This window comes from Ranitomeya variabilis, chromosome 5 (assembly GCF_051348905.1).
Source record: "Ranitomeya variabilis isolate aRanVar5 chromosome 5, aRanVar5.hap1, whole genome shotgun sequence".
Taxonomy (NCBI): domain Eukaryota; kingdom Metazoa; phylum Chordata; class Amphibia; order Anura; family Dendrobatidae; genus Ranitomeya; species Ranitomeya variabilis.
The window spans coordinates 108,625,740-108,647,350 of record NC_135236.1 but is presented as its reverse complement, the minus strand read 5'-3'; the positions used below and the strand labels follow the sequence as shown (position 1 = coordinate 108,647,350).

General features: G+C 48.2%; 1 protein-coding gene across 1 annotated transcript in view; it reads right to left on the bottom strand.

Moving 5' to 3' along the window:
• LOC143775233 (MOB kinase activator 1A) overlaps window positions 1-17,775 on the bottom strand; it is a 65,300-nt gene extending 47,525 nt beyond the window's left edge. The window contains exons 1-3 of the mRNA XM_077263113.1: window positions 17,571-17,775; window positions 16,544-16,710; window positions 7,430-7,523 (exon numbers count right to left, since the gene is read on the bottom strand). Coding sequence (XP_077119228.1) covers window positions 7,430-7,523; window positions 16,544-16,710; window positions 17,571-17,584 — 275 coding nt within the window. The 5' untranslated portion in view covers window positions 17,585-17,775. The remainder of the gene's footprint in view (window positions 1-7,429; window positions 7,524-16,543; window positions 16,711-17,570) is intronic.
• Window positions 17,776-21,611: the final 3,836 nt, after the last annotated feature.

Below are 21,611 nucleotides of genomic sequence, written 5' to 3'. Positions count from 1 at the left end.
TTCGCATGCGTTTTTTTCTGCGGATTTTATGCGTTTTTTCCAGAGATTTCCCAATGCAGTAATATAGAGGGAAATCCGCAAAATTAAATGAACATGCTGCGTTTCTTACCGCGATGCGTTTTTTTAGCAGAAAAAAACGCATCGTGTGCACAAAAATTGCGGAATGCATTCTAAATGATGGGATGCATATGCATGCGTTTTTTATAGCGAAAACAAAAAACACGAAAAATCCGCAACGTGTGCACACAGCATAATGAGAGAATTACAGTATTCGTCCGCAACAAAAGTGCAAAAATAGAATTATTCTTACCGTTAATTCGGTTTCTAGGAACCTTCCACGACGGCATATGGAGGTTGCCTCTTTGCCCTAATGGGGAACAGGAAATGGAGAGGTTAAAAGGCCCTCCCACCTCCCTCTCACCAGTGACTTATAACTGAAAACCATAGCACCGGTTTACCTTGAATCCCAGATTTAAATCCAGGAGTATAGGGAGGGAACTAGCGCCGTCGTGGAAGGTTCCTAGAAACCGAATTAACGGTAAGAATAATTCTATTTCTCTAGTCACCTTCCACGACGGCATATGGAGGAATACCAACTGATTGGCGCTAGGGAGGGACAACGGCCTGGAGTACTTTCCGGCCGAAGGCTAAATCCTTGTTGGGCATTACATCCAATCTGTAATGCCTGGAGAAAGTATGCAATGAAGACCATGTGGCTGCCCTGCAGATTTGCTCCGCTGATGCACCTGCTCTTTCTGCCCAGGAGACTGAGGTTGATCTAGTCGAATGAGCCTTGATTCCCACTGGAGGAGTTTTGTCTTGAGCAAGGTATGCTTCCGCTATTGCTTTCTTTATCCAGTTGGCAATAGTACTTTTGGCTACCTTTTTTCCCTTATTTTGTCCTGATGGATGGATAAATAGGTTGTGGTCAATTCTGTAAGAACTGGTTTGTTCTAAGTAAAACAATACAGTGCGCCTGACATCCAGCATATGGAATCTCTCTTCTTTGGAATTTGCAGGATTTTGGCAAAAAGAAGGTAGAATAATTTCCTGGGAGCGGTGGAAGTCCGATACGACCTTTGGAAGAAAGGAAGGGTCTAGGCGCAGTACTATAGAGTCATCTCGAATGGTTAGGTATGGTTCTCTTATTGAGAGAGCTTGTAATTCTCCCACCCTCCTTGCTGATGTAATAGCCACTAGAAAAATTGTTTTGTAGATTAGGTTTTTCTGGGAGCAGGAGGATAATGGTTCGAAGGGGGGACCTGTGAGCCCCTGTAATACTAGGTTGAGATCCCACAGTGGTACTGTTATTTGCTTCTTAGGGTTCATTCTGGAAGCTGATATCATGAATCTCTTGATCCAGCGATGATTTGCCAGATCCTGATCAAATATTGAACTGAGGGCGGACACCTGGACTTTTAAGGTGCTAGGCCTGAGGCCTATTTCTAAGCCCTTTTGCAAAAAGTCTAGAATTTTTGAAATATTCGGGTTGAAGGGATCCGGCACCTCAGGAAGACAGAAGGATGAGAATTTCTTCCAGATTTTATTATATATTGCAATGGTTACAGGTTTCCTAGATTTTTGAAGTGTGGAAACCACTGCTTCTGATAGTCCTCTGGCTCTTAATATTTGGGCTTCAGTAGCCATGCCGCCAGATTCCACTTGTGGGCATCTAGGAGATGGATTGGTCCTTGAGAAAGAAGGTCTTCTTCTATCGGAAAGTGGAGCGGCCCATCCACCTGAAGGTCCACTATCAGGTTGTACCAACTCCTCTTGGGCCACAGTGGAGCTACCAATATGGTAGGCGTTTGTTCTTCTCGCACTTTCTGTAAGACTTTCGCCAGTATTGGGATTGGTGGAAACGCATAAGCCAGTCGGAAATTCCACTTCTGGACCAGTGCATCCACTCCTTTGGAGCCGTCCCTGGGGTTCAGAGAGAAGAATGCTTCGACTTTCGCATTTCGGCTGGATGCAAAGAGGTCGATTTCTGGGAGACCCCATTTGTTCACCAGCATCTCGAAGCTTCGGTTGCTCAGGCACCATTCCCCCGGATGTATGTCTTGGCGACTTAGATAGTCTGCCTGAATGTTGGACGAGCCTTTCAGGTGAACCGCTGTCAGAGATAAGAGATGTCTTTCTGCCCAGGAGCATATCCGGGCAGATATATTCTTCAGGGAATTGTTTTTTGAACTGCCCTGATGTCTGATGTGGGCCACCGTGGTCACATTGTCCGAATATATCCGAACGTGATGTCCCTTGATCAGATGACCTCCTACTAGTAGGGCTTCTTCTACAGCTTTTAGCTCTCTGTAGTTGGAAGATTTCTTGCTTGTTGACTGGTCCCAGAGACCTTGGAAAGGGGTGTGATTTATCATGGCCCCCCAGCCTCTCTGGCTGGCGTCCGTTGTTACTGTGGTCAGTGGGACTTGCGTCCAGCTGACCCCTTTTTGTAGATTTTTTGGGGACATCCACCAAGCCAGGGAGGCCTTGACACGACCTGGTGTGTACAACCTCTTGTTTAAAGAATTGGGATGACCGTCCCAATTCTGCAAGATATGTGCCTGAAGAATTCTGGAATGGGCTTGGGCCCATGGTACCGATTGAATGCAGGCTGTCATCGAGCCCACAAGAGACATGCCTACTCTGACTGTAGGGGATCTGGTGTCCCTGAACGTTTTGACCTTTGATAAAAGGGTTTGACGGTGTTCCACTGGGAGGAAGGACATTTGTTTTGCCGAGTCCAGGAGAACTCCCAGGAATTTCCTGCATTTGGAGGGTCGTAGGTGAGATTTTTCCAGATTCGGCACCCATCCAAGAGATGTCAGGATTTCGAGAGTCTTGGATACATGGGACTCCAGGGCCTGTTTGGAAGGAGCTATTATCAGAAGGTCGTCTAGGTACGGTACTATACAGACGCCTTGCTTCCGGATAAAGGAGACTACCTCCCCCATTATTTTGGAAAATACTCTTGGAGCCGAGGAAATTCCAAATGGGAGGACGTTGAATTGATAGTGCTCTATCAGACGCCCTCTCTGTACAGCGAATTTGAGGTATTGGCGATGTCTTTGGTGAATAGGGATGTGAAAGTAGGCATCTTTCAGATCGAGAGTGGCCATGAAGTAGTGTGGACCTATCAAGGGGATGGCATTCTTCACTGATTCCATCTTGAATCTTCGGTACTTTATATGCCGATTGAGATTCTTTAGATTTATAATGACCCGGGACTCGCCCGATGGCTTGGGAACCAGGAATAAGCGAGAGTAGTGGCCGTGATCCCTCTCCGATTCCGGTATCTGGGATATCGCACCTGACATCTTTAGGGCTCTGAGACCGGACGCCAATTTTGACTGATCTTTCAGGGAGGGTAGGGAGGTGACTTTTAGACCCCGTGGGGGGGAGGAAATGAATTCTATTAGGAGACCCTCTTTGATGATATTGAGGATCCAGGGGCAAGAGGTGATGTTTTGCCACTGGGAGTAAAAATTTGAAAGTCTCCCCCCCACTGGATCGAAGTCACCGTTTCTCCTGTTGAGACTGCTGCTGCTGTTGCTGAGGGATGAGGATGTTTCTCCCCCCTCCCTTCGGGTAACTCCACCTCCCGGACTTGCCTTTCCCTCTCTGAGAGGTTTGGGACTGAAAGGGACGAAAAAACTTCTTTTTGGGAGTTTTTTGTTCTGGGAGGGCTTTCTTTTTATCGGTTGCTTTCTCCAAGATGTCATCAAGAGAAGGCCCGAAGACGTAGTTACCTTTAAATGGTATGGCGCATAACTTGGCTTTGGAGGTGATATCACCAGACCACATTTTTAACCACAGCGCCCTTCTGGCCGAGTTAGTCTGTACTAACGACCTTGCAGCAATTCTGATCGTTTCCATGGAAGAATCTGCTAGGAAACCCGTGGCTCTAAGGAGACTAGGAAGGGAGTCTAACAACTCAGCTCTTGAAGTGCCCTGGGATATGTGAGACTCCAGTTCACCTATCCAGCGGAATAGAGCTCTAGCCACGCATGTTGATGCGATATTAGCTTTGAGGGCTACCGAGGAGGTCTCCCATGATTTTTTTAATAGACTCTCTATCTTCCTGTCCATCGGATCCTTTAATTGTGACGAGTCCTCAAATGGAAGAGCCGTTCTTTTAGCCACTCTTGCCACCTGAGAGTCAACTTTAGGGACATCCCATTTGGTCATTTCGCCTTCTAAGGGGAATCTACGCTTCATCTCGGATGGAGTACTGAGGCGCTTTTCAGGTAATTCCCACTCTTGGTCAATCATATCGGAAATATTCTGGTGGATTGGAAACCCCACCCGTTTACCCTTAGTTATGCCACCAAACATCTGGTCCTGTATGGACTGGGGTTCTGGTTCCTCCTCCAGCCCCATAGTACTGCGTACTGCGGCTACTAAGTCCTCAATCCAGTCAGAAGAAAAGAGATATTTTCTGGCCTCAGATGTAATAGAGGATGCAGATTCCTCCTGACGACCTGAGGATGAGGCATAAGAGAGGTCTGACTCAGATTCAGAATCCTCTTCCTGGATCTTCCTTTTTTTGGCTGGAGAGTGCGGAGGGGGTGGCGGAGGGGGTGGAGGGGTAAAGGCTGCTAGGGAGGATTGCACCTCTTGCTTGACCAGGGATCGGATTTCCTCTAGTAAAGAAGGTTGCTCTGCCCTGACAACTTTGTCAGTACAGGTCCTGCAGAGTTTTTTCTCCCATGAAGGTGGCAGCTTAATGGTACAGATGGCACACTTCTTTTTAACAGTAGTTTTGGGGGTAGACCTTTCTCCCTGCAATGAGAGGGGAGAGAGAGAGTGACCAAGGATACCCCAAAGTTACTACCTAAGGACCCCTGTCCCTGCGGCACTTACTGTGGCAGGGGCAGCGCTGGGCTCTGCAAGCGCAGGGCAGGTACCGCTCTCCATGACAGGAACAGTCTTACCTGCGACGTTTTCTGGCAGGTTTTATACACGGTGGAATGCACCTGCCCCCAGCGATCACCTCTTCCCCTCCATAGTCCAGCGTGGAGGATGCCGTCCTGCACGAGACACCGCCGGCGGAAGTGCCTCCAGGGAGCGCAGAAAGGACCGGAAGTGACGCGCGCGATCACTTCCGGGTTGCCAGCAGCGTGTGTGGAGGGGAAGGAGACCGGAGAGCTCCAGGAGGACTCCGGTCAGAAACACTAGCCTGCTTTGCCCTCACGGGGGCGCGGGAAGGCTAGGCACAGGTCCCGAGGACACCGCAGCGCGGCGCGACGGGAGCAGCATAGGAGGGGAGGTAAGATACGACCCCATGCTGCCCGGTTACACACAAGCCGACGCTTGTAAGATGCAGCAGTCACCGGCCACCACTGCATATGAAGTAAACCTCTCCTGTCCCATGGGGAACAGGAAAAGACACTGGTGAGAGGGAGGTGGGAGGGCCTTTTAACCTCTCCATTTCCTGTTCCCCATTAGGGCAAAGAGGCAACCTCCATATGCCGTCGTGGAAGGTGACTAGAGAAAAAAAATGTAATAAGAAGCAAGCAGAACATTGTATTTACCACAAAATCATCTGTTTATGGCACACACACACAAAAAAAAAAACGAGCCATCACACAGCCACGACAGAAAATTGAAAACGTTATAGCTCTCAGAAACTATCTACGAACAAGAATTCGAAGAAAAAAAAAAAAAAAAAAAAAAAGCATGTTTGGTATTGCTGTAATCATTCTGACCTGGAGAATCATTTTCAGGCTATTTTTACAATATAATGAACACTGTACTGTAGATAGAAAAATCCAAAAAACAACTACAGAATTGTGCTTTTTTCGCTATTTTTGGGCACTTGGAATTTTATTTCCACTTTCCATTACATTACATTATTGTGCAATGTACATGTCAGTGTGTGCAGTGCGTGCACACACACACACACTGGAGAGAGCGCGCGCACACAGTCAGTATGTACAGGGGCAGAGTGTGAGTGCGTGCACACACACACTGGAGAGAGGGCACGCACACAGTCAGTATGTACAGGGGCAGAGTGTGAGTGCGTACACACACACACACACACTGGAGAGAGCGCGCACAGTCAGTATGCACAGGGGCAGAGGGTGAGTGCGTACACACTGGAGAGAGCGCGCACACAGTCAGTATGTAAAGGGGCAGAGAGTGCGTACACACACTGGAGAGAGGGCGCGCACACAGTTAGTATGTACAGGGGCAGAGTGTGAGTGCGTGCGTACACACACTGGAGAGAGCGCGCGCACACAGTATGTACAGGGGCAGAGTGAGTGCGTGCACACACGCTGGAGAGAGGGCACGCACACAGTTAGTATGTACAGGGGCAGAGTGAGTGCGTGCGTACACACACACACACACACACTGAAGAGAGCGCGCGCACACAGTATGTACAGGGGCAGAGAGTGCGTGCACACACGCTGGAAAGAGCGCGCGCGTGCAGTCAGTATGTACAGGGGCAGAGAGTGAGTGCGTACACACTGGAGAGAGCGCGCACACAGTCAGTATGTACAGGGGCAGAGAGAGTGCGCGCGCGCGCACACACACTGGAGAGAGAGCGCGCACAGTCAGTATGTACAGGGGCAGAGATTTTAAATGGCTCAGTCGCCAATATGAAAATCTAAGTACATTAATTTGCGTTTTGTTGGTGGCAGACACCCCTGATGCTTTCTCAGCGCACATGGACTCCATAGGTTTAACTGTATATGATCCGGCCCCTAGTCCGGGGCAGAGCCGGCCCCTAGTCCGGGGCAGAGCATCTCAGGCTCATGAATTAGTTTAATGGATCCCTGAGACATCTCCAGCGCAGGACAATAAACTGAAGCTGTCGTTATCAGCACTGTTAAGGCACGGACTAACCATCACCGCTATCTGTGCATTCTCCACATGCCATCTAATACCGTCATGTAACCGGGAGGAGAGCAGAGGAAACTGATGTGACTCATCCAAGATCAGCTGGAGAACACATCACACCGAGGAAGGACCCAAGAACAGCAGATAAGGCTTTAATTATAGGAATTTTCCAGCCAAACTATTTTTTTTTGTAACTACACAGACTTGTAGAAATCAGAAAATGAACCTTGTTTACCCCGCTACGTCAGTGCTGCCAGGGACGCAGCCCTAATGTTACAATATGCCATGATCAGGTGTCAGGGATCATATCTACACACAAGCAGCATTTGCAGATTTTTTTGCAACAAAAATCATAATGGCAGGAATTATGCTGCATAAATAAAATATGGCTTTTTTTTATATGCGTTTAATTGTGACAAACATGCATGCAAAATAATAGCCAAAACACCATGTGAACAAGCCCTAAAGTTAGCCATAGAGTCAGACTGGTGTCCAATAACAGACTGGAAACCCCCACGATAACAATGATCACACTACAATCCCACAGCCGGCCTAGTCTTGTGTTCCCATGGTAACAGCAGGGACATACCTGGGCCCGGCAGACATCACGGAGCAGCTGATCTCGGTGCAGAATTCAGTGATGGTCCCGTACAGCATGTTAATCTGATTGAAGAAATCAACGGCTGAAGAGAAAGAAAAAGAAAAAAATAATCTTCACACCAACCTATGCCCGCCACAGCAGAACCAAGAGCTGATCCTTCTGCATTTCCAAATACTCGGGGACACCATAGTAGATTTGCCCCCTGGCTGAATACAGACCTCACAGATGACCGTCCGCTCCAGGCCTGGTCTATACACAGAGCACAGCCGTGCATTACCTGTAATGATTGCTGACGACTCCAGCAGCCAATCACACACAGACTTTGCAGCTTTCTCGTTTAGTTTGGTTCTATGGTGACTGACCACAATACAGATCGCAAGAGTGTGACCCACAAGGTACCGCTGCCAGGACCAAAAAGTCAGAAAAAGTCAGAATCATTTAGATTGTGTGCTACTTGTTAATGGTGGTCCCGTGTGGGTTGCAATGTGACCTCATTCACTCACTTGCCCTACGCCGCGATGTAGCAGAGGCATATAGTGATCTATGGTCAAATGACAAGTGTCACGCCAAAGGCGCTATCTCTACAAAATCAAAAGCATATGGACACCTTAGGGGACTTTGTTTTTACTTAAATGCATGTATTTGGGATGCCCAAAAAAATCATTATTGCTTTTGTTTCTGAAAACCTAATGCACAGATTCCCTTCCTATAGCCTCTGTAAATATTGCAGGCTACTGATATATGACCACATCTAAGTCTACCTCAACTATGATGTGGTCATAAAAGAGCTCAGCAAGAGACAGGTAAAGGGTTACAATTCTCTGCTGGAACGAGTTCACTGACAGATTCTCAGCTACCTCATTCTGCAATAAACAATGCAATACAAGATAAACTGAGCAATATTTTAATGAAAATGAATTGCGTAAGTTAATTTTAGCCCAAAACGTAAAAAAATTAAATATATAAAAAATAAAAATGTCGCTGATGCTATCAATATTGTTTAAGATCAAAATATCTGCACTCCAGGGTAATATACACTCACTGGCCACTTTATTAGGTACACCTGTCCAACTTCTTGTTAACACTTAATTTCTAATCAGCCAATCACATGGCGGCAACTCAGTGCATTTAGGCATGTAGACATGGTCAAGACAATCTCCTGCAGTTCAAACCGAGCATCAGTATGGGGAAGAAAGGTGATTTGAGTGCCTTTGAACGTGGCATGGTTGTTGGTGCCAGAAGGGCTGGTCTGAGTATTTCAGAAACTGCTGATCTACTGGGATTTTCACGCACAACCATCTCTAGGGTTTACAGAGAATGGTCCGAAAAAGAAAAAAAATCCAGTGAGCGGCAGTTCTGTGGGCGGAAATGCCTTGTTGATGCCAGAGGTCAGAGGAGAATGGGCAGACTGGTTCGAGCTGATAGAAAGGCAACAGTGACTCAAATCGCCACCCGTTACAACCAAGGTAGGCCTAAGAGCATCTCTGAACGCACAGTGCGTCGAACTTTGAGGCAGATGGGCTACAGCAGCAGAAGACCACACCGGGTACCACTCCTTTCAGCTAAGAACAGGAAACTGAGGCTACAATTTGTACAAGCTCATCGAAATTGGACAGTAGAAGATTGGAAAAACGTTGCTTGGTCTGATGAGTCTCGATTTCTGCTGCGACATTCGGATGGTAGGGTCAGAATTTGGCGTAAACAACATGAAAGCATGGATCCATCCTGCCTTGTATGGAGCATCTTTGGGATGTGCAGCCGACAAATCTGCGGCAACTGTGTGATGCCATCATGTCAATATGGACCAAAATCTCTGAGGAATGCTTCCAGCACCTTGTTGAATCTATGCCACGAAGAATTGAGGCAGTTCTGAAGGCAAAAGGGGGTCCAACCCGTTACTAGCATGGTGTACCTAATAAAGTGGCCGGTGAGTGTAGAATTGTATCAGTGTCCAGGAGCGGCCATGTGCCAGAGTCATCAATCTAAGGTGTAGACGAGAAGACTGGATGTACAGCGCCTCCCTGAGGCATAAAGCACCGTGTAACAGTTTCCTTTATGAGCCACAGAGACACCGAGACATGGGGGGCTGCATTCTGCACAGGAGGCTCACCCCGCCGCTCTGCCATCAGGATGTGTAGTTTCTGGCCTCACACTCAGTGAGTGAGGTATACAACAGCACACTAAGTGTGAGTGATCCCAGGAAAAAAAATAAATAAAAAAATCTATATTAAAGCAACCTGAAGATCATATTCTCACATCTCATTGCAGCACGATGCAGAGGATTTGATGCCATTTTGCAAACTGCAGCAATTTTTGTGGTAACCATGGCACTAAACAATGATTTGGCCACTCGGGGTGACTAACACTGGCTCTGGCACCCCGGGGTCCACCGCCCACATAGTCAGCGCTGAGCACACTGCTGGCCCGATATGTCAGCCTGTCATGCGTAACAAAGAGCCGAGACACACCGACGTAATGCTGCCACACCAATGGTTACTATAGAAACCGCATGACATCACTGGAACTTCCATCACCTCCGCCTCGCCTACATTCACAATCTACATGGGTCAGAAAAAAAATAAAATAGAAAAAAAAATTATATATATATATATATATATATATATATATATATATATATATATATATATATATATATATATATATATATATATATATATATACACACACACACACACAATTTGGACCTCCTCGCTCTCAGAGTACCGGTTTTCCTAGTGAAGGTAGTGTCACAGGCAATGCTCCCTGGGAAAAAAATTATGCAAATTATCAGTGCAGTGAGCACAACTCTGGAAGAGTGTCTCCAGGTTTGGCTGAAACCTCTAGTCACGTCTCAGGGCTCTTGGAAACAGACTTAGGCTGGGTGCACACAATCAGGATTTTTCGCTATACAAACGCGATAAAACCGCGAAAAAAACCCGCATACATTAAGCATCCTATTTTTTGTGCACGTGTTGCGGTTTTTTTCAGCGGCGGAATCGCATTCTGGAAAAAAAAAAGCGGCACATTCATTCTTTGTGCGGAATCACGGGGATTCCGCACACACAGGAATGCATTGATCCGCTTACTTTCCGCATGTGGCTATACCAACCATGCTGGAAGTAAGCGGATCATGTGCGGTTGGTACCCAGGGTGGAGGAGAGGAGACTTCTCCAGGCCCTGGGAACCATATAATTGTTAAAAAAAAAAAAAAAAATTAAAATAATAAATCGTGATATTCTCACCTCCCGGCGTCCCCCACAGCCCAGCTCCTCGCGATGCTCCCGTTCCCAGTGATGCTTTGTGGCAATGACCTGTGATGACATGGGTCTCACGAAACCGCTACGTCATCTGGGGTCATGCCGCAAAGCATTACTGGGACCGGAGCATTGCGATGAGCGGGAAGGCTGCGGGGGCTGCCGGAAGGTGAGAATCACGATTTATTATTTTTAACATTATATCTTTTTACTATTGATGCTGCATAGGCAGCATCAATAGTAAAAAGTTGGTCACACTTGTCAAACACTATGTTTGACTAGTGTGACCAACCTGTCAGTTTTCCAAGCGATGCTACAGCTCGCTTGGAAAACGCTAGCATTCTGCAAGCTAATTACGTTTGTAAAACGCTAGTGTTCCGCATGCGTTTTTCCCGAGGCAGGGAGTTCCGGAATAGCCGAGGAAATTTCCGAGGCAATTCCGGACGTGTGCATATAGCCTTACAGGACAGCTGCCTATAGGTGGCACTACTGAGAGCTTCCAGCCTTCTGGAGGGAAGCCAATCTGCCAACCTTCCCTTACATAAGACCACCGGTGACAAACTCAGCGGAACACAAAAAGGGAAATATTTCCTGGTCACAAAGGGGAGGAAAGAATTCTTCAGTAATGAAAAGGTTAAAGGGAAGTCGGACCCTGGACCTGACACCAGCGCCCACTAAAACTACAACTTTCCTCAAGTGAAGCAAGGACACAGACAGCAGCAAATAGTGAGGGGCTTCTATGGGAATTCAGGGGGGGGACTTTTTGGCCCCCTTTTCCATTAGCCTAATAAGACCAGCTTGATACGAGTAGGAGTCACACGGACATGTACTAATGGGGACAATGCAGTATACTGGGAGTGTGGGTGTCACCTAACATACAGAAAACCTGCCATGTGTCCCAGAGCGGGGGAGCACAGCAGACAGTGCGGTGGGAAAGTACTCTGTGCAACCCGGACTGTTATTCCTGCTCCCGGCACAACTGACAGCTATGTAAGCAGGCAGCCGTACACAGGAAGGCTGCCATTACTGATCAGGACCGCCAACTGGACTCCGAAGCCCTGAATGAGCAAGGGCTTCAATACACAAATACAATTTATACTGAAATTATCACAAAACTACTGTATGTATAAATCTGCTCAGCTCCTTCTGCTCTATAACAAACTGCCCTGCAAACTGGACTACACGAACAGCTTTAATGTACAAGAGCAGCCCACCTTAGGCCATGTTCACACTTTGCGGTTTTTACCGCGGAACCGCCGCGATTTTGATGCTGCGGGTCCGCAGCAGTTTCCATAGCGTTTACATTAACATGTAAACCCTATGGAAACCGCAAACCGCAGTGCACATGCTGCGGGAAAAACCGCGCAGAAACGCAGCGGTTTACAACCCGCAGCATGTCACTTCTTTGTGCAGAATCGCTGCGATTCTGCACCCATAGGAATGCATTGAACCGCTTACTTCCCGCATGGGGCTGTGCCCACGTTGCGGGAAGTAAGCGGATAATGTGCGGGTGGTACCCGGGGTGGAGGAGAGGAGACTCTCCTCCAGGCCCTGGGAACCATAAAATAGTGTAAAAAAAAAAGAATTAAAATAAAAAATGAAGCTATACTCACCTCTCAGCGCTGCCCGCGGCCGTCCGGTCTCAGTTGCTGTGCCGAACAGGACCTGTGGTGACGTCGCGGTCACATGACCGTGATGACGCCGCGGTCACATGACCGTGACGTCACGAAGGTCCTTGTCGGCACAGCCGCTTGCAGCGCCGGGGAGATCGCGACGTCAGAGGGTGAGCATAGCCAATTTTTATTATTTTTTACATTACTATTGATGCTGCATATTGCTGCATATGCAGCATCAATAGTACAGCAGTAATCCCGCAGCGGAAACCGCGGAACAAACCGCGATAAATCTGCAGGGATAACCACAGCGGTTTTGCCCTGCAGATTTTCAATTCCGCTGCGGGATTAACCCGCAGAGGAACCCGCAGCGTGTGAACATGGCCTTAATCATGGCAGACACTCTAGCTTTGCCCCTTCATTACATTAGGTGCCATAAAGTGTCATATTTCTGAGAAATCATCTGTCATTTCCAGCCTAGGACCATATAGCACACGGGAGCAGCAAACCTCCTATGACAAAAAAGAGAACACCGGAGCAGTGCTTTAATTTCACCCTTGGTGTGGTACCTCTAATGTGTTCCCTGCCTGTAGTGAAATACTCACAGCAGCCGTCTTCCAACTATTCCAGGCGCCAGTCCGACCCCGCTCCGCCATCTTGTGACTGGCCAGAAGTCATCAGTAACGGTCACAGGCTCTCAGTGTGAGTCTATGGGAGCCAGAACTGACCTCCGGGTCACCCAGCAAACACTGGAGCGGCCCGCCAGCTCACAACTAGCAGAACAGGACCGACGTGGCGCTGAGAACAGAAGACTGCGGCTGCTAACTATAATACTAGGGGCAGGGATATTAGATTAGTGACAACTCTAGCTGTGAAGTTAAAAAAAAAAAAAAAAAAGCCAAATTGTGCTTTAAAGGTAATCAGTCACGTGAAAAATCGCTATTAACTTGGAGATATGGGGTTAATCTGCAGGTTAATAGTGTTCGGATCCTGCCCGGAGACAGATTTAAATAAAAATGAGGGCCGCCCAGGTCACGCCATCTCCTCTGCTGCCAACCAGCCCTGTCATCTAAAGCGCAGGGTTAACAGAAAGCACAAAACACGGCAGGATCCGCAGGACAGACACCACCGGCGTCCCAACAGATTGCACGCACATTCTGTCATTTTGTGCACATAGCCTAATGCATTTCTATAGGTACATGGTGCAAAAGGTCCAATATTACTGGTTGTCAGACATCACCTTTCCATACAAATATAGAAGGCATCGCACACAACACTGCTGACCACACACTCAGGGGGGCGCTGTCTTCTGTGGTCATATAGCAGAAGACAGAACATGTTGCTGCAGGCATTCCTTCCTGCCTTATGGCCAGAGGCAAGCGGCACAAGACTTATACTACCCTGATTAGTTCTATGTAAAGATGAGAGGATAAAGTGGCAGGACTCTGGTCTAGCAGTCACATAAGTACCCGTCTCTGCAGGATGGGAGCCTGGAGTACATCTCCCTACCTTACAGCATCCACACACAACAGGCCAGCTGACAAAAGAGGAGCCGGTAAGGTAGGAGGAGGTTCTCAGTCCTGGGCCACACAATACTGACCTGGCTGCTGGATCAGGGTCCTGCAAATGTATCATTCATTCATTGTAGTTATATGGTTAAAGGGATTGTCCACTACTACAGCAACCCCTTCTGAATCTCAAGGTTTGGTGGCAATAAAATAAAAAAGCCTATACTCCCCTCACGTTCCACCTATATCAACACTGGTGTTTCCGGGTCTCCTGTGCCATTGTTGTGACTCATGGTGCCCAATCAGCGCTGGCGTCATTGTCGCCGCAGCCTGGACTTCCTGTCAAGGTTTGATTTGTTCGAAGGCAGAGACTAATGCCAGAGCTGATTGGCGCTGGGCACTATGTGTCACAACAACACAGAAGCAGGGGAAGGTAAGTGCCCACACTTCTGGAATGGAGAATATACATGTTGTTAGTTTATCAGGGACAAGTGTGGAAAATGAGAAGGGGTTGTCCTAGTAGTGGACAACTTCTTTAAGACTTAAACCTCTTCGTGACGGAGCTAATTTTGACCTTAAAGGGAACCTGTCAGCAGGATTGTGCACAGTAACCTACAGACAGTGTCAGGCTGGCGTCATACTGATTACAATGATACCTTGGTTGATGAAATCCGTCTTGTGGTTATTGTTTAATCTTTATTTTCAGATTTGAGTTAATGATAAAATAGGGGGCAGGTCAGTGGCCTGTCAGCAATCTGCATTATGAATATCTAATCAGAGCACCACATGAAGACCTACATCTCCACAGGCCGCCCCAGAGCAGGAGAATCTCATTAACTGAAAATAAAGATTAAACAACAACCACAAGACGGATTTCATCAACCAAGGTATCATTGTAATCAGTATAACAGCGCCGACCTGACACTGTGTGTAGGTTACTCAGTACAATCCTGCTGACAGGTTCCCTTTAACGACTGGGCCAAAGTTTTGAAATCTGACCACTGTCACTTTACGAGGTAATAAATCTGGAACCCTTTAATGGTTGATTCGGAGATTTTCTTTGTTTCTTGACACGTTAGTGCTAAAATTTGGTCACTATGATTTGCACATATTTATGAAAATTTGACTAATAATTAGAAAATGTTTGTAATTTTCAAACTTTACATTCTTATGCCCTTAAATCAAAAAGATGTATCACATAACAGGAGAAAATGGACCGCAAAATTTGTTGTGCAATTACTCCTGAGCACGCCAATACTCCATATGTGGGGGATAACTACTGTTTAGGTACACAGCATGGCTCGGAAGGGACGCAGCACTGTTAGACTTTTTGAACGCAAAAACAGCTGGAATCGATAGTGGACTTCATATCCCATATGGAGAGCCCCTGATGTGCCTAAACAGTGGGAACCCCCCACAAGTGACCCCATTTTGGAAATTAGACCCGTCAAGGATTTTAACCCAAAGATCCTACACATAATTCAATAACATTAGGTCATTGTATTGAATATGTGGTCATTAGGTTTCAGTGCTCGCTACTCAAATTTGCATGGGGTGCTGCGGTAGGCACCCAATATCATGTCAGAAGAGGGAGAAATGATGTAATAGCTGGCACACTTCACGTTATTATTCATTGAATAATAGCAATTATGTGAAAGGGGACCGGAAAAACCATCCCTGATCCTGTTCTGCATGGTCGGCAGCTGAAACCCCAGAGATCTTCAGACACTGGGCGATGCTATAACCTTATTCCAAATTACAGTTTTAAAACGACAATGAGGCAATAAGGCACCTTAAGGGTACGTTCACACAGGACTTTTTTGCTGCTTTTTTTTGCTGCTTTTTTTTTATGCTAATTTTCAGCTGCTTTTTACAGTACCAGTAAAGCCTATGAGATTTCAGAAATCTCATGCACACACGTTGGTTTTTTGTTTGATCAGTTTTTTCTGCTTTGCTGCTTTTTTTGTACATAGGGCATGTCACTTCTTTCAGCGTTTTTGCTGCGTTTTTGCAGAGTTTTTTCACCCATTGACTTGAATGGGTGATGAAAAAAACGCATGTAGCATTATTTGCTGCGTTTTTTGTGCAGAAAATCATGGCCAGCAGGAAGGGATCTCACAGCCAAGAGCTTAGGGGTGTGGTTAGTGAGGTGTGCAGAGCCATTGTGAGCCATTGTGAGGTGTGAAGAGCCATTGTGAGGTGTGAAGAGCCATTGTGAGCCATTGTGAGGTGTGAAGAGCCATTGTGAGGTGTCCTGATTGTGATCTATTGTGAGGGAGTTCCTGGTAGTAAGGTGTGAAGAGCCATTGTGAGGTGTCGTAGCAGCTGAAAATTGGCATAAAAAAAGCAGCAAAAATCTGCAGCAAAAAAGTCCTGTGTGAACGTACCCAAAAAACGCACCAAAAACGCACCAAAAAAACGCACCTAAATTAGCATAAAAAAAAGCAGCAAAAAAGTCCTGTGTGAACGTACCCTAACAGCCACCGTTTTAATGTGCATCAGTGCTTGTTAAGGGGTTAATGGTGGGGCAAAACTGAAACACTGTTATCGCAGTGCCAACAACGTTAGGACCCCACACACCTGCCCAGTGAGCGGAGCAGGATAACCCCATATATCCGAGATGTTAACGCAGACGAAGAAACCGGAAGCCAAAGAGCAGTGGCCTCCTCTAGAGGTAAAGCACCAGCAGCGGCCTCCTGCCCGGTCCCGGCTGTGCCGCATACTCACTGTTCACAGCGATCCATTCATTCAGGTCCTCTCCTTCTGGTAACATGACCGCCTGCCGCAGGTTCCCGCTGCCCAGAGTGGCCTCCGCATGCTTCAGGAGCTCGTACTGATGAGAGCCTTCTGGGATGTTCTTCTTGGGCTTGAAGGTTTTTGAAGATCGATTACCACTAAGGAACGGAATGAACCGACGTTATATGAGGTCGATAATGTGTGAGGAGAGGACAATCGGAAAGATAGATGGCGCTGGTCTGGAGCCCCGGCGCAGGAGTGCCATTCTCGCCCCATCCCCCGCCACCAGCCCGTGCGGAGCCCTCCTCTCCACCAGCCCGTGCGGGGCCCTCCTCCCCACCAGCCCCTGCGGGGCCCTCCCCACCAGCCCCTGCGGAGCCCTCCCCTCCTCCCCACCAGCCCCTGCGGAGCCCTACTCTCCTCCCCTCCAGCCCTCCTCTCCTCCCCCCAGCGGAGCCCTCCCCTCCTCCCCACCAGCCCCTGCGGAGCCCTACTCTCCTCCCCTCCAGCCCCTGCGGAGCCCTCCTCTCCTCCCCCCCAGCCCCTGCGGAGCCCTCCTCTCCTCCCCTCCAGCCCCTGCGGAGCCCTCCTCTCCTCCCCTCCAGCCCCTGCGGAGCCCTCCTCTCCTCCCCTCCAGCCCCTGCGGAGCCCTCCTCTCCTCCCCTCCAGCCCCTGCGGAGCCCTCCTCTCCTCCCCTCCAGCCCCTGCGGAGCCCTCCTCTCCTCCCGTCCAGCCCCTGCGGAGCCCTCCTCTCCTCCCGCCCCTGCAGAGCCCTCCTCTCTAACATGCAGCAGCGCTCGCACAGATAACAGAAGTCCATAGAGAATGACAGCCATGACTTGTACATGGCGGGGATATGAGGCATAGCGCCCCCCCGCTGCACATAGCACAGCTGCACCCCAGGAGGGGACACTGCAGGCCTGACAGCGGGGCCTCCCCTCACTTCCCCTTTCTGAGTGCAGCACGCCGTCCCCGCAGCCTCCTTCCCTCCTCCCGTCCCCGGGCGCCCGCCACTTACAAGAGGAAGCTCATGATGCCGGGGAAGGAGACAGAGATCTCCGCCCCGCTCCACTACGGCCGCGTCTCGCTGTCTGACGGGGACGACACTAACGAACACCGAGGACGAGGAAGCGTCTTCCGGCCGAGCCCGCCCAGAACCTAAATCTCGCGGGAAGTGCGATAGAGAGAACGCCCTCTCCCCAATAGTACACGCCCATGTCACTAGTAGTGCCGGCCCCTACGCTTGTTAGAGACCAGCGATTGGCTGGGCGATGCGTCAGTCTGTCACACTGGGCGGAGTCTCAGTGTGTGAGGGAAGGCGCTGGCGCAGACACACACAGAGCAGCGACCCCAGGGTGATGGCGGTGACCGACCGCACAGGAAGCGCGGAGTCCTGCTGGGGTATTACACCGAGGTCGCGCTCCAGGGTGTGACCGACGCCTATATGAGGGCTCACGTCACACACAGCGTATAGTGTGCGCGGTATATGGAGCACGGGAGTCGCCGGCTGTGGTGAGCAGCGCTGGCGGGAGATTGGTCCCTGTAGGACTCCCATGGACTCGTCCTCATCCCCACAGCACTGCCGGTGCCGGCCCCGGAGAGCGCAACCAGCCAGGATAGACTATGGATAAGGCTGCCGTCACACTAGCAGTATGTAGTCAGTATTTTACATCAGTATTTGTAAGCCAAAACCAGGAGTGGAACAATCAGAGGAAAAGTATAAGGGTCCCTTTCCACTTGCGAGGAAAACGGACGCGTGCAATCCGATAAAAAATCGGATTGCACTCGGACCAATGTTAGTTAATAGGTGTCTTTTGATTTGCGATTTTTTTCTCAGCCGAAATCGGACTGAGAAAAATCTGGATCGGCTGAGAAAAAAATCGCAGCATGCTGCGTATTGCTGCGATTCTCGGACGAGACTCGCCAATGCAAGTCAATGGGTGCGAGAAAAAAATCGCACAGCACTCGCACCATGCGAGTTCTGTCCGATTTTTACGCACCGGTGACCTTTGAAAAGCCGGTAATTCAGCGCGGTGTACAGTAAAATCACACTGACAGGTTAGAATAGACTAGATATATACACATAGAATGTGTCTATATACATATATATATGTCAGTGAGACATCTATATATGTATATTTATATTTAATGCAGCACTAGATAGCATTAAAGCCGCTAATTCAATTGCCGGCTTCTCATTTCTCCTGCACAAACCCGACAGGATATGAGACATGGTTACATACAGTAAACCATCTCATATCCCCCTTTTTTTTGCATATTCCACATTACTAATGTTAGTAGCGTGTATGTGCAAAATTTCAGCGCTGTAGCTGCTGAAATAAAGGGTTAAATGGCGGAAAAAATTGGCGTGGGCTCCCGCGCAATTTTCTCCGCCAGAGTGGTAAAGCCAGTGACTGAGGGCAGATATTAATAGCCAGGAGAGGGTCCATGGTTATTGGCCCCCCCGTGGCTACAAACATCTGCCCCCAGCCACCCCAGAAAAGGCACATCTGGAAGATGCGCCTATTCTGGCACTTGGCCACTCTCTTCCCACTCCCTGTAGCGGTGGGATATGGGGTAATGAAGGGTTAATGCCACCTTGCTATTGGAAGGTGACATTAAGCCAGATTAATAATGGAGAGGCGTCAATTATTACACCTATCCATTATTAATCCAATTGTTGGAAAGGGTTAAAAAACACACACACACATGATTAAAAAGTATTTTAATGAAATAAACACAGCGGTTGTTTTAATAATTTATTGCTCTCTCATTCCATTTTCATACCCTCGCTTGGCAAAACAATAAACACACAAGATACATACCCTCTCTGATGAACTGTCACGTCCCACGAAGTAATCCATCTGAAGGGGTTAACTAATATTACAGGCAGAGCTGCGATAATCCACTCGCTCGTACCTGTAATCCCCGGGTGCTGAAAGGAAAGCAGTGATCTGTACTTACATTCAGTCGCGGTGATGCGCCCCTGCTGGATGTTCTCATGAACTGCAGCCTGGGAACTTTTTCCCACGCTCCAGGTCATATGAGGACATCCACCAGGGGGCGCATCACCGCGATTGAAGGTAACTATAGGTCATTGACCTACATTTCCTTCAGTCGCGTTGATGCGCCCCCTGGTGGATGTCCTCATATGACCTGGAGCGTGGGAAAAAGTTCCCAGGCTGCAGTTCATGAGAACATCCAGCAGGGGCGCATCACCGCGACTGAATGTAAGTACAGATCACTGCTTTCCTTTCAGCACCCGGGGGATTACAGGTACGAGCGAGTGGATTATCGCAGCTCTGCCTGTAATATTAGTTAACCCCTTCAGATGGATTACATCGTTGGACCTGACAGTACATCAGAAGGTATGTATCTTGTGTGTTTATTGTTTTGCCAAGCGAGGGTATGAAAATGGAATGAGAGAGCAATAAATTATTAAAACAACCGCTGTGTTTATTTCATTAAAATACTTTTTAATCACGTGTGTGTGTTTTTTAACCCTTTCAAACAATTGGATTAATAATGGATAGGTGTAATAATTGACGCCTCTCCATTATTAATCTGGCTTAATGTCACCTTCCAATAGCAAGGTGGCATTAACCCTTCATTACCCCATATCCCACCGCTACAGGGAGTGGGAAGAGAGTGGCCAAGTGCCAGAATAGGCGCATCTTCCAGATGTGCCTTTTCTGGGGTGGCTGGGGGCAGATGTTTGTAGCCAGGGGGGGCCAATAACCATGGACCCTCTCCTGGCTATTAATATCTGCCCTCAGTCACTGGCTTTACCACTCTGGCGGAGAAAATTGCGCGGGAGCCCACGCCAATTTTTCCCGCCATTTAACCCTTTATTTTAGCAGCTACAGCGGCCAAATTTTGCACATACACACTACTAACATTAGTAGTGTGGAATATGCAAAAAAAATGGGGATATGAGAAGGTTTACTGTATGTAAACCATGTCTCATATCCTGTCGGGTTTGTGAAGGAGAAGGAAAAAGCCGGCAATTGAATTAGAGGCTTTTATGCTATCTAGCGCTGCATTAAATATAAATATACATATATAGGTGTCTCACTGACATGTATATATGTATATATACACATTCTATGTGCATATATCTACTCTATTCTAACCTGTCAGTGTGATTTTACTGTACACAGCGCTGAATTGCCGGCTTTTCAAAGGACACTGGTGCGTAAAAATCGGACAGCAATACGGATGTCATACTGATGTCATACGGATGGTGCGATTAAAAAATCGCATGGCACTCGCATAACACTCGCATGACACTCGCATGACAATCGCATACGTTCCATCCGTTTTTTCGGTCCAGATTACGGACCGTTTTTTATCTCGCAAGTGGAAAGGGACCCTAATAGAGACACTTCACCACTTCTGTATTTATCACCCACTCCTGGTTTTGGCTGAGAAATACTGATGTAAAATACTGACCAAATACTGATAGTGTGACGGCAGCCTGAGGGGCCCCACTATCAACCGGAGGACACAACCCCCCTAGACCCTTCCGTCGGTACGGGGCCGACACAAACCGCCGGCCCGACGTACTAACGGACGTTGTGCTACCTTCACCCTAGTGTCGTTTTGCCTACGTCGCAATGCGTCGTTTAGGAGAAAAAAATGCATCCTGCAAAGTCTGCAGGATGCGTTTTTTTTCCCCATAGACTTACATTAGCGACGCATTGCGATGTATGGCGGACGACGGATGCGTCGTGTTTTGGCGGACTGTCGGCACAAAAAATGTTCCATGTAACTTTTTTTGTGCGTCGCATCCGCCATTTTTGACCGCGCATGCGCGTCCTAAACTCCGCCCCCTCCTCCCCGGACTGCAGAATGGGCAGCGGATGCATTGTAAAACTGTACCTGCTGCCCACGTCTTGCAGTTATTTCACAGCTTCCGTTGGTACGACGCATTTCGACGGGCCCGTACCGACGGAAATGTGAAAGTAGCCTAACTTAGCGCCCTCCTGCAGTACACAGACCCTAACCCAGCACCCTCCTGTATATAGACCCCAACCCAGCACCCTCCTGTACACAGAAC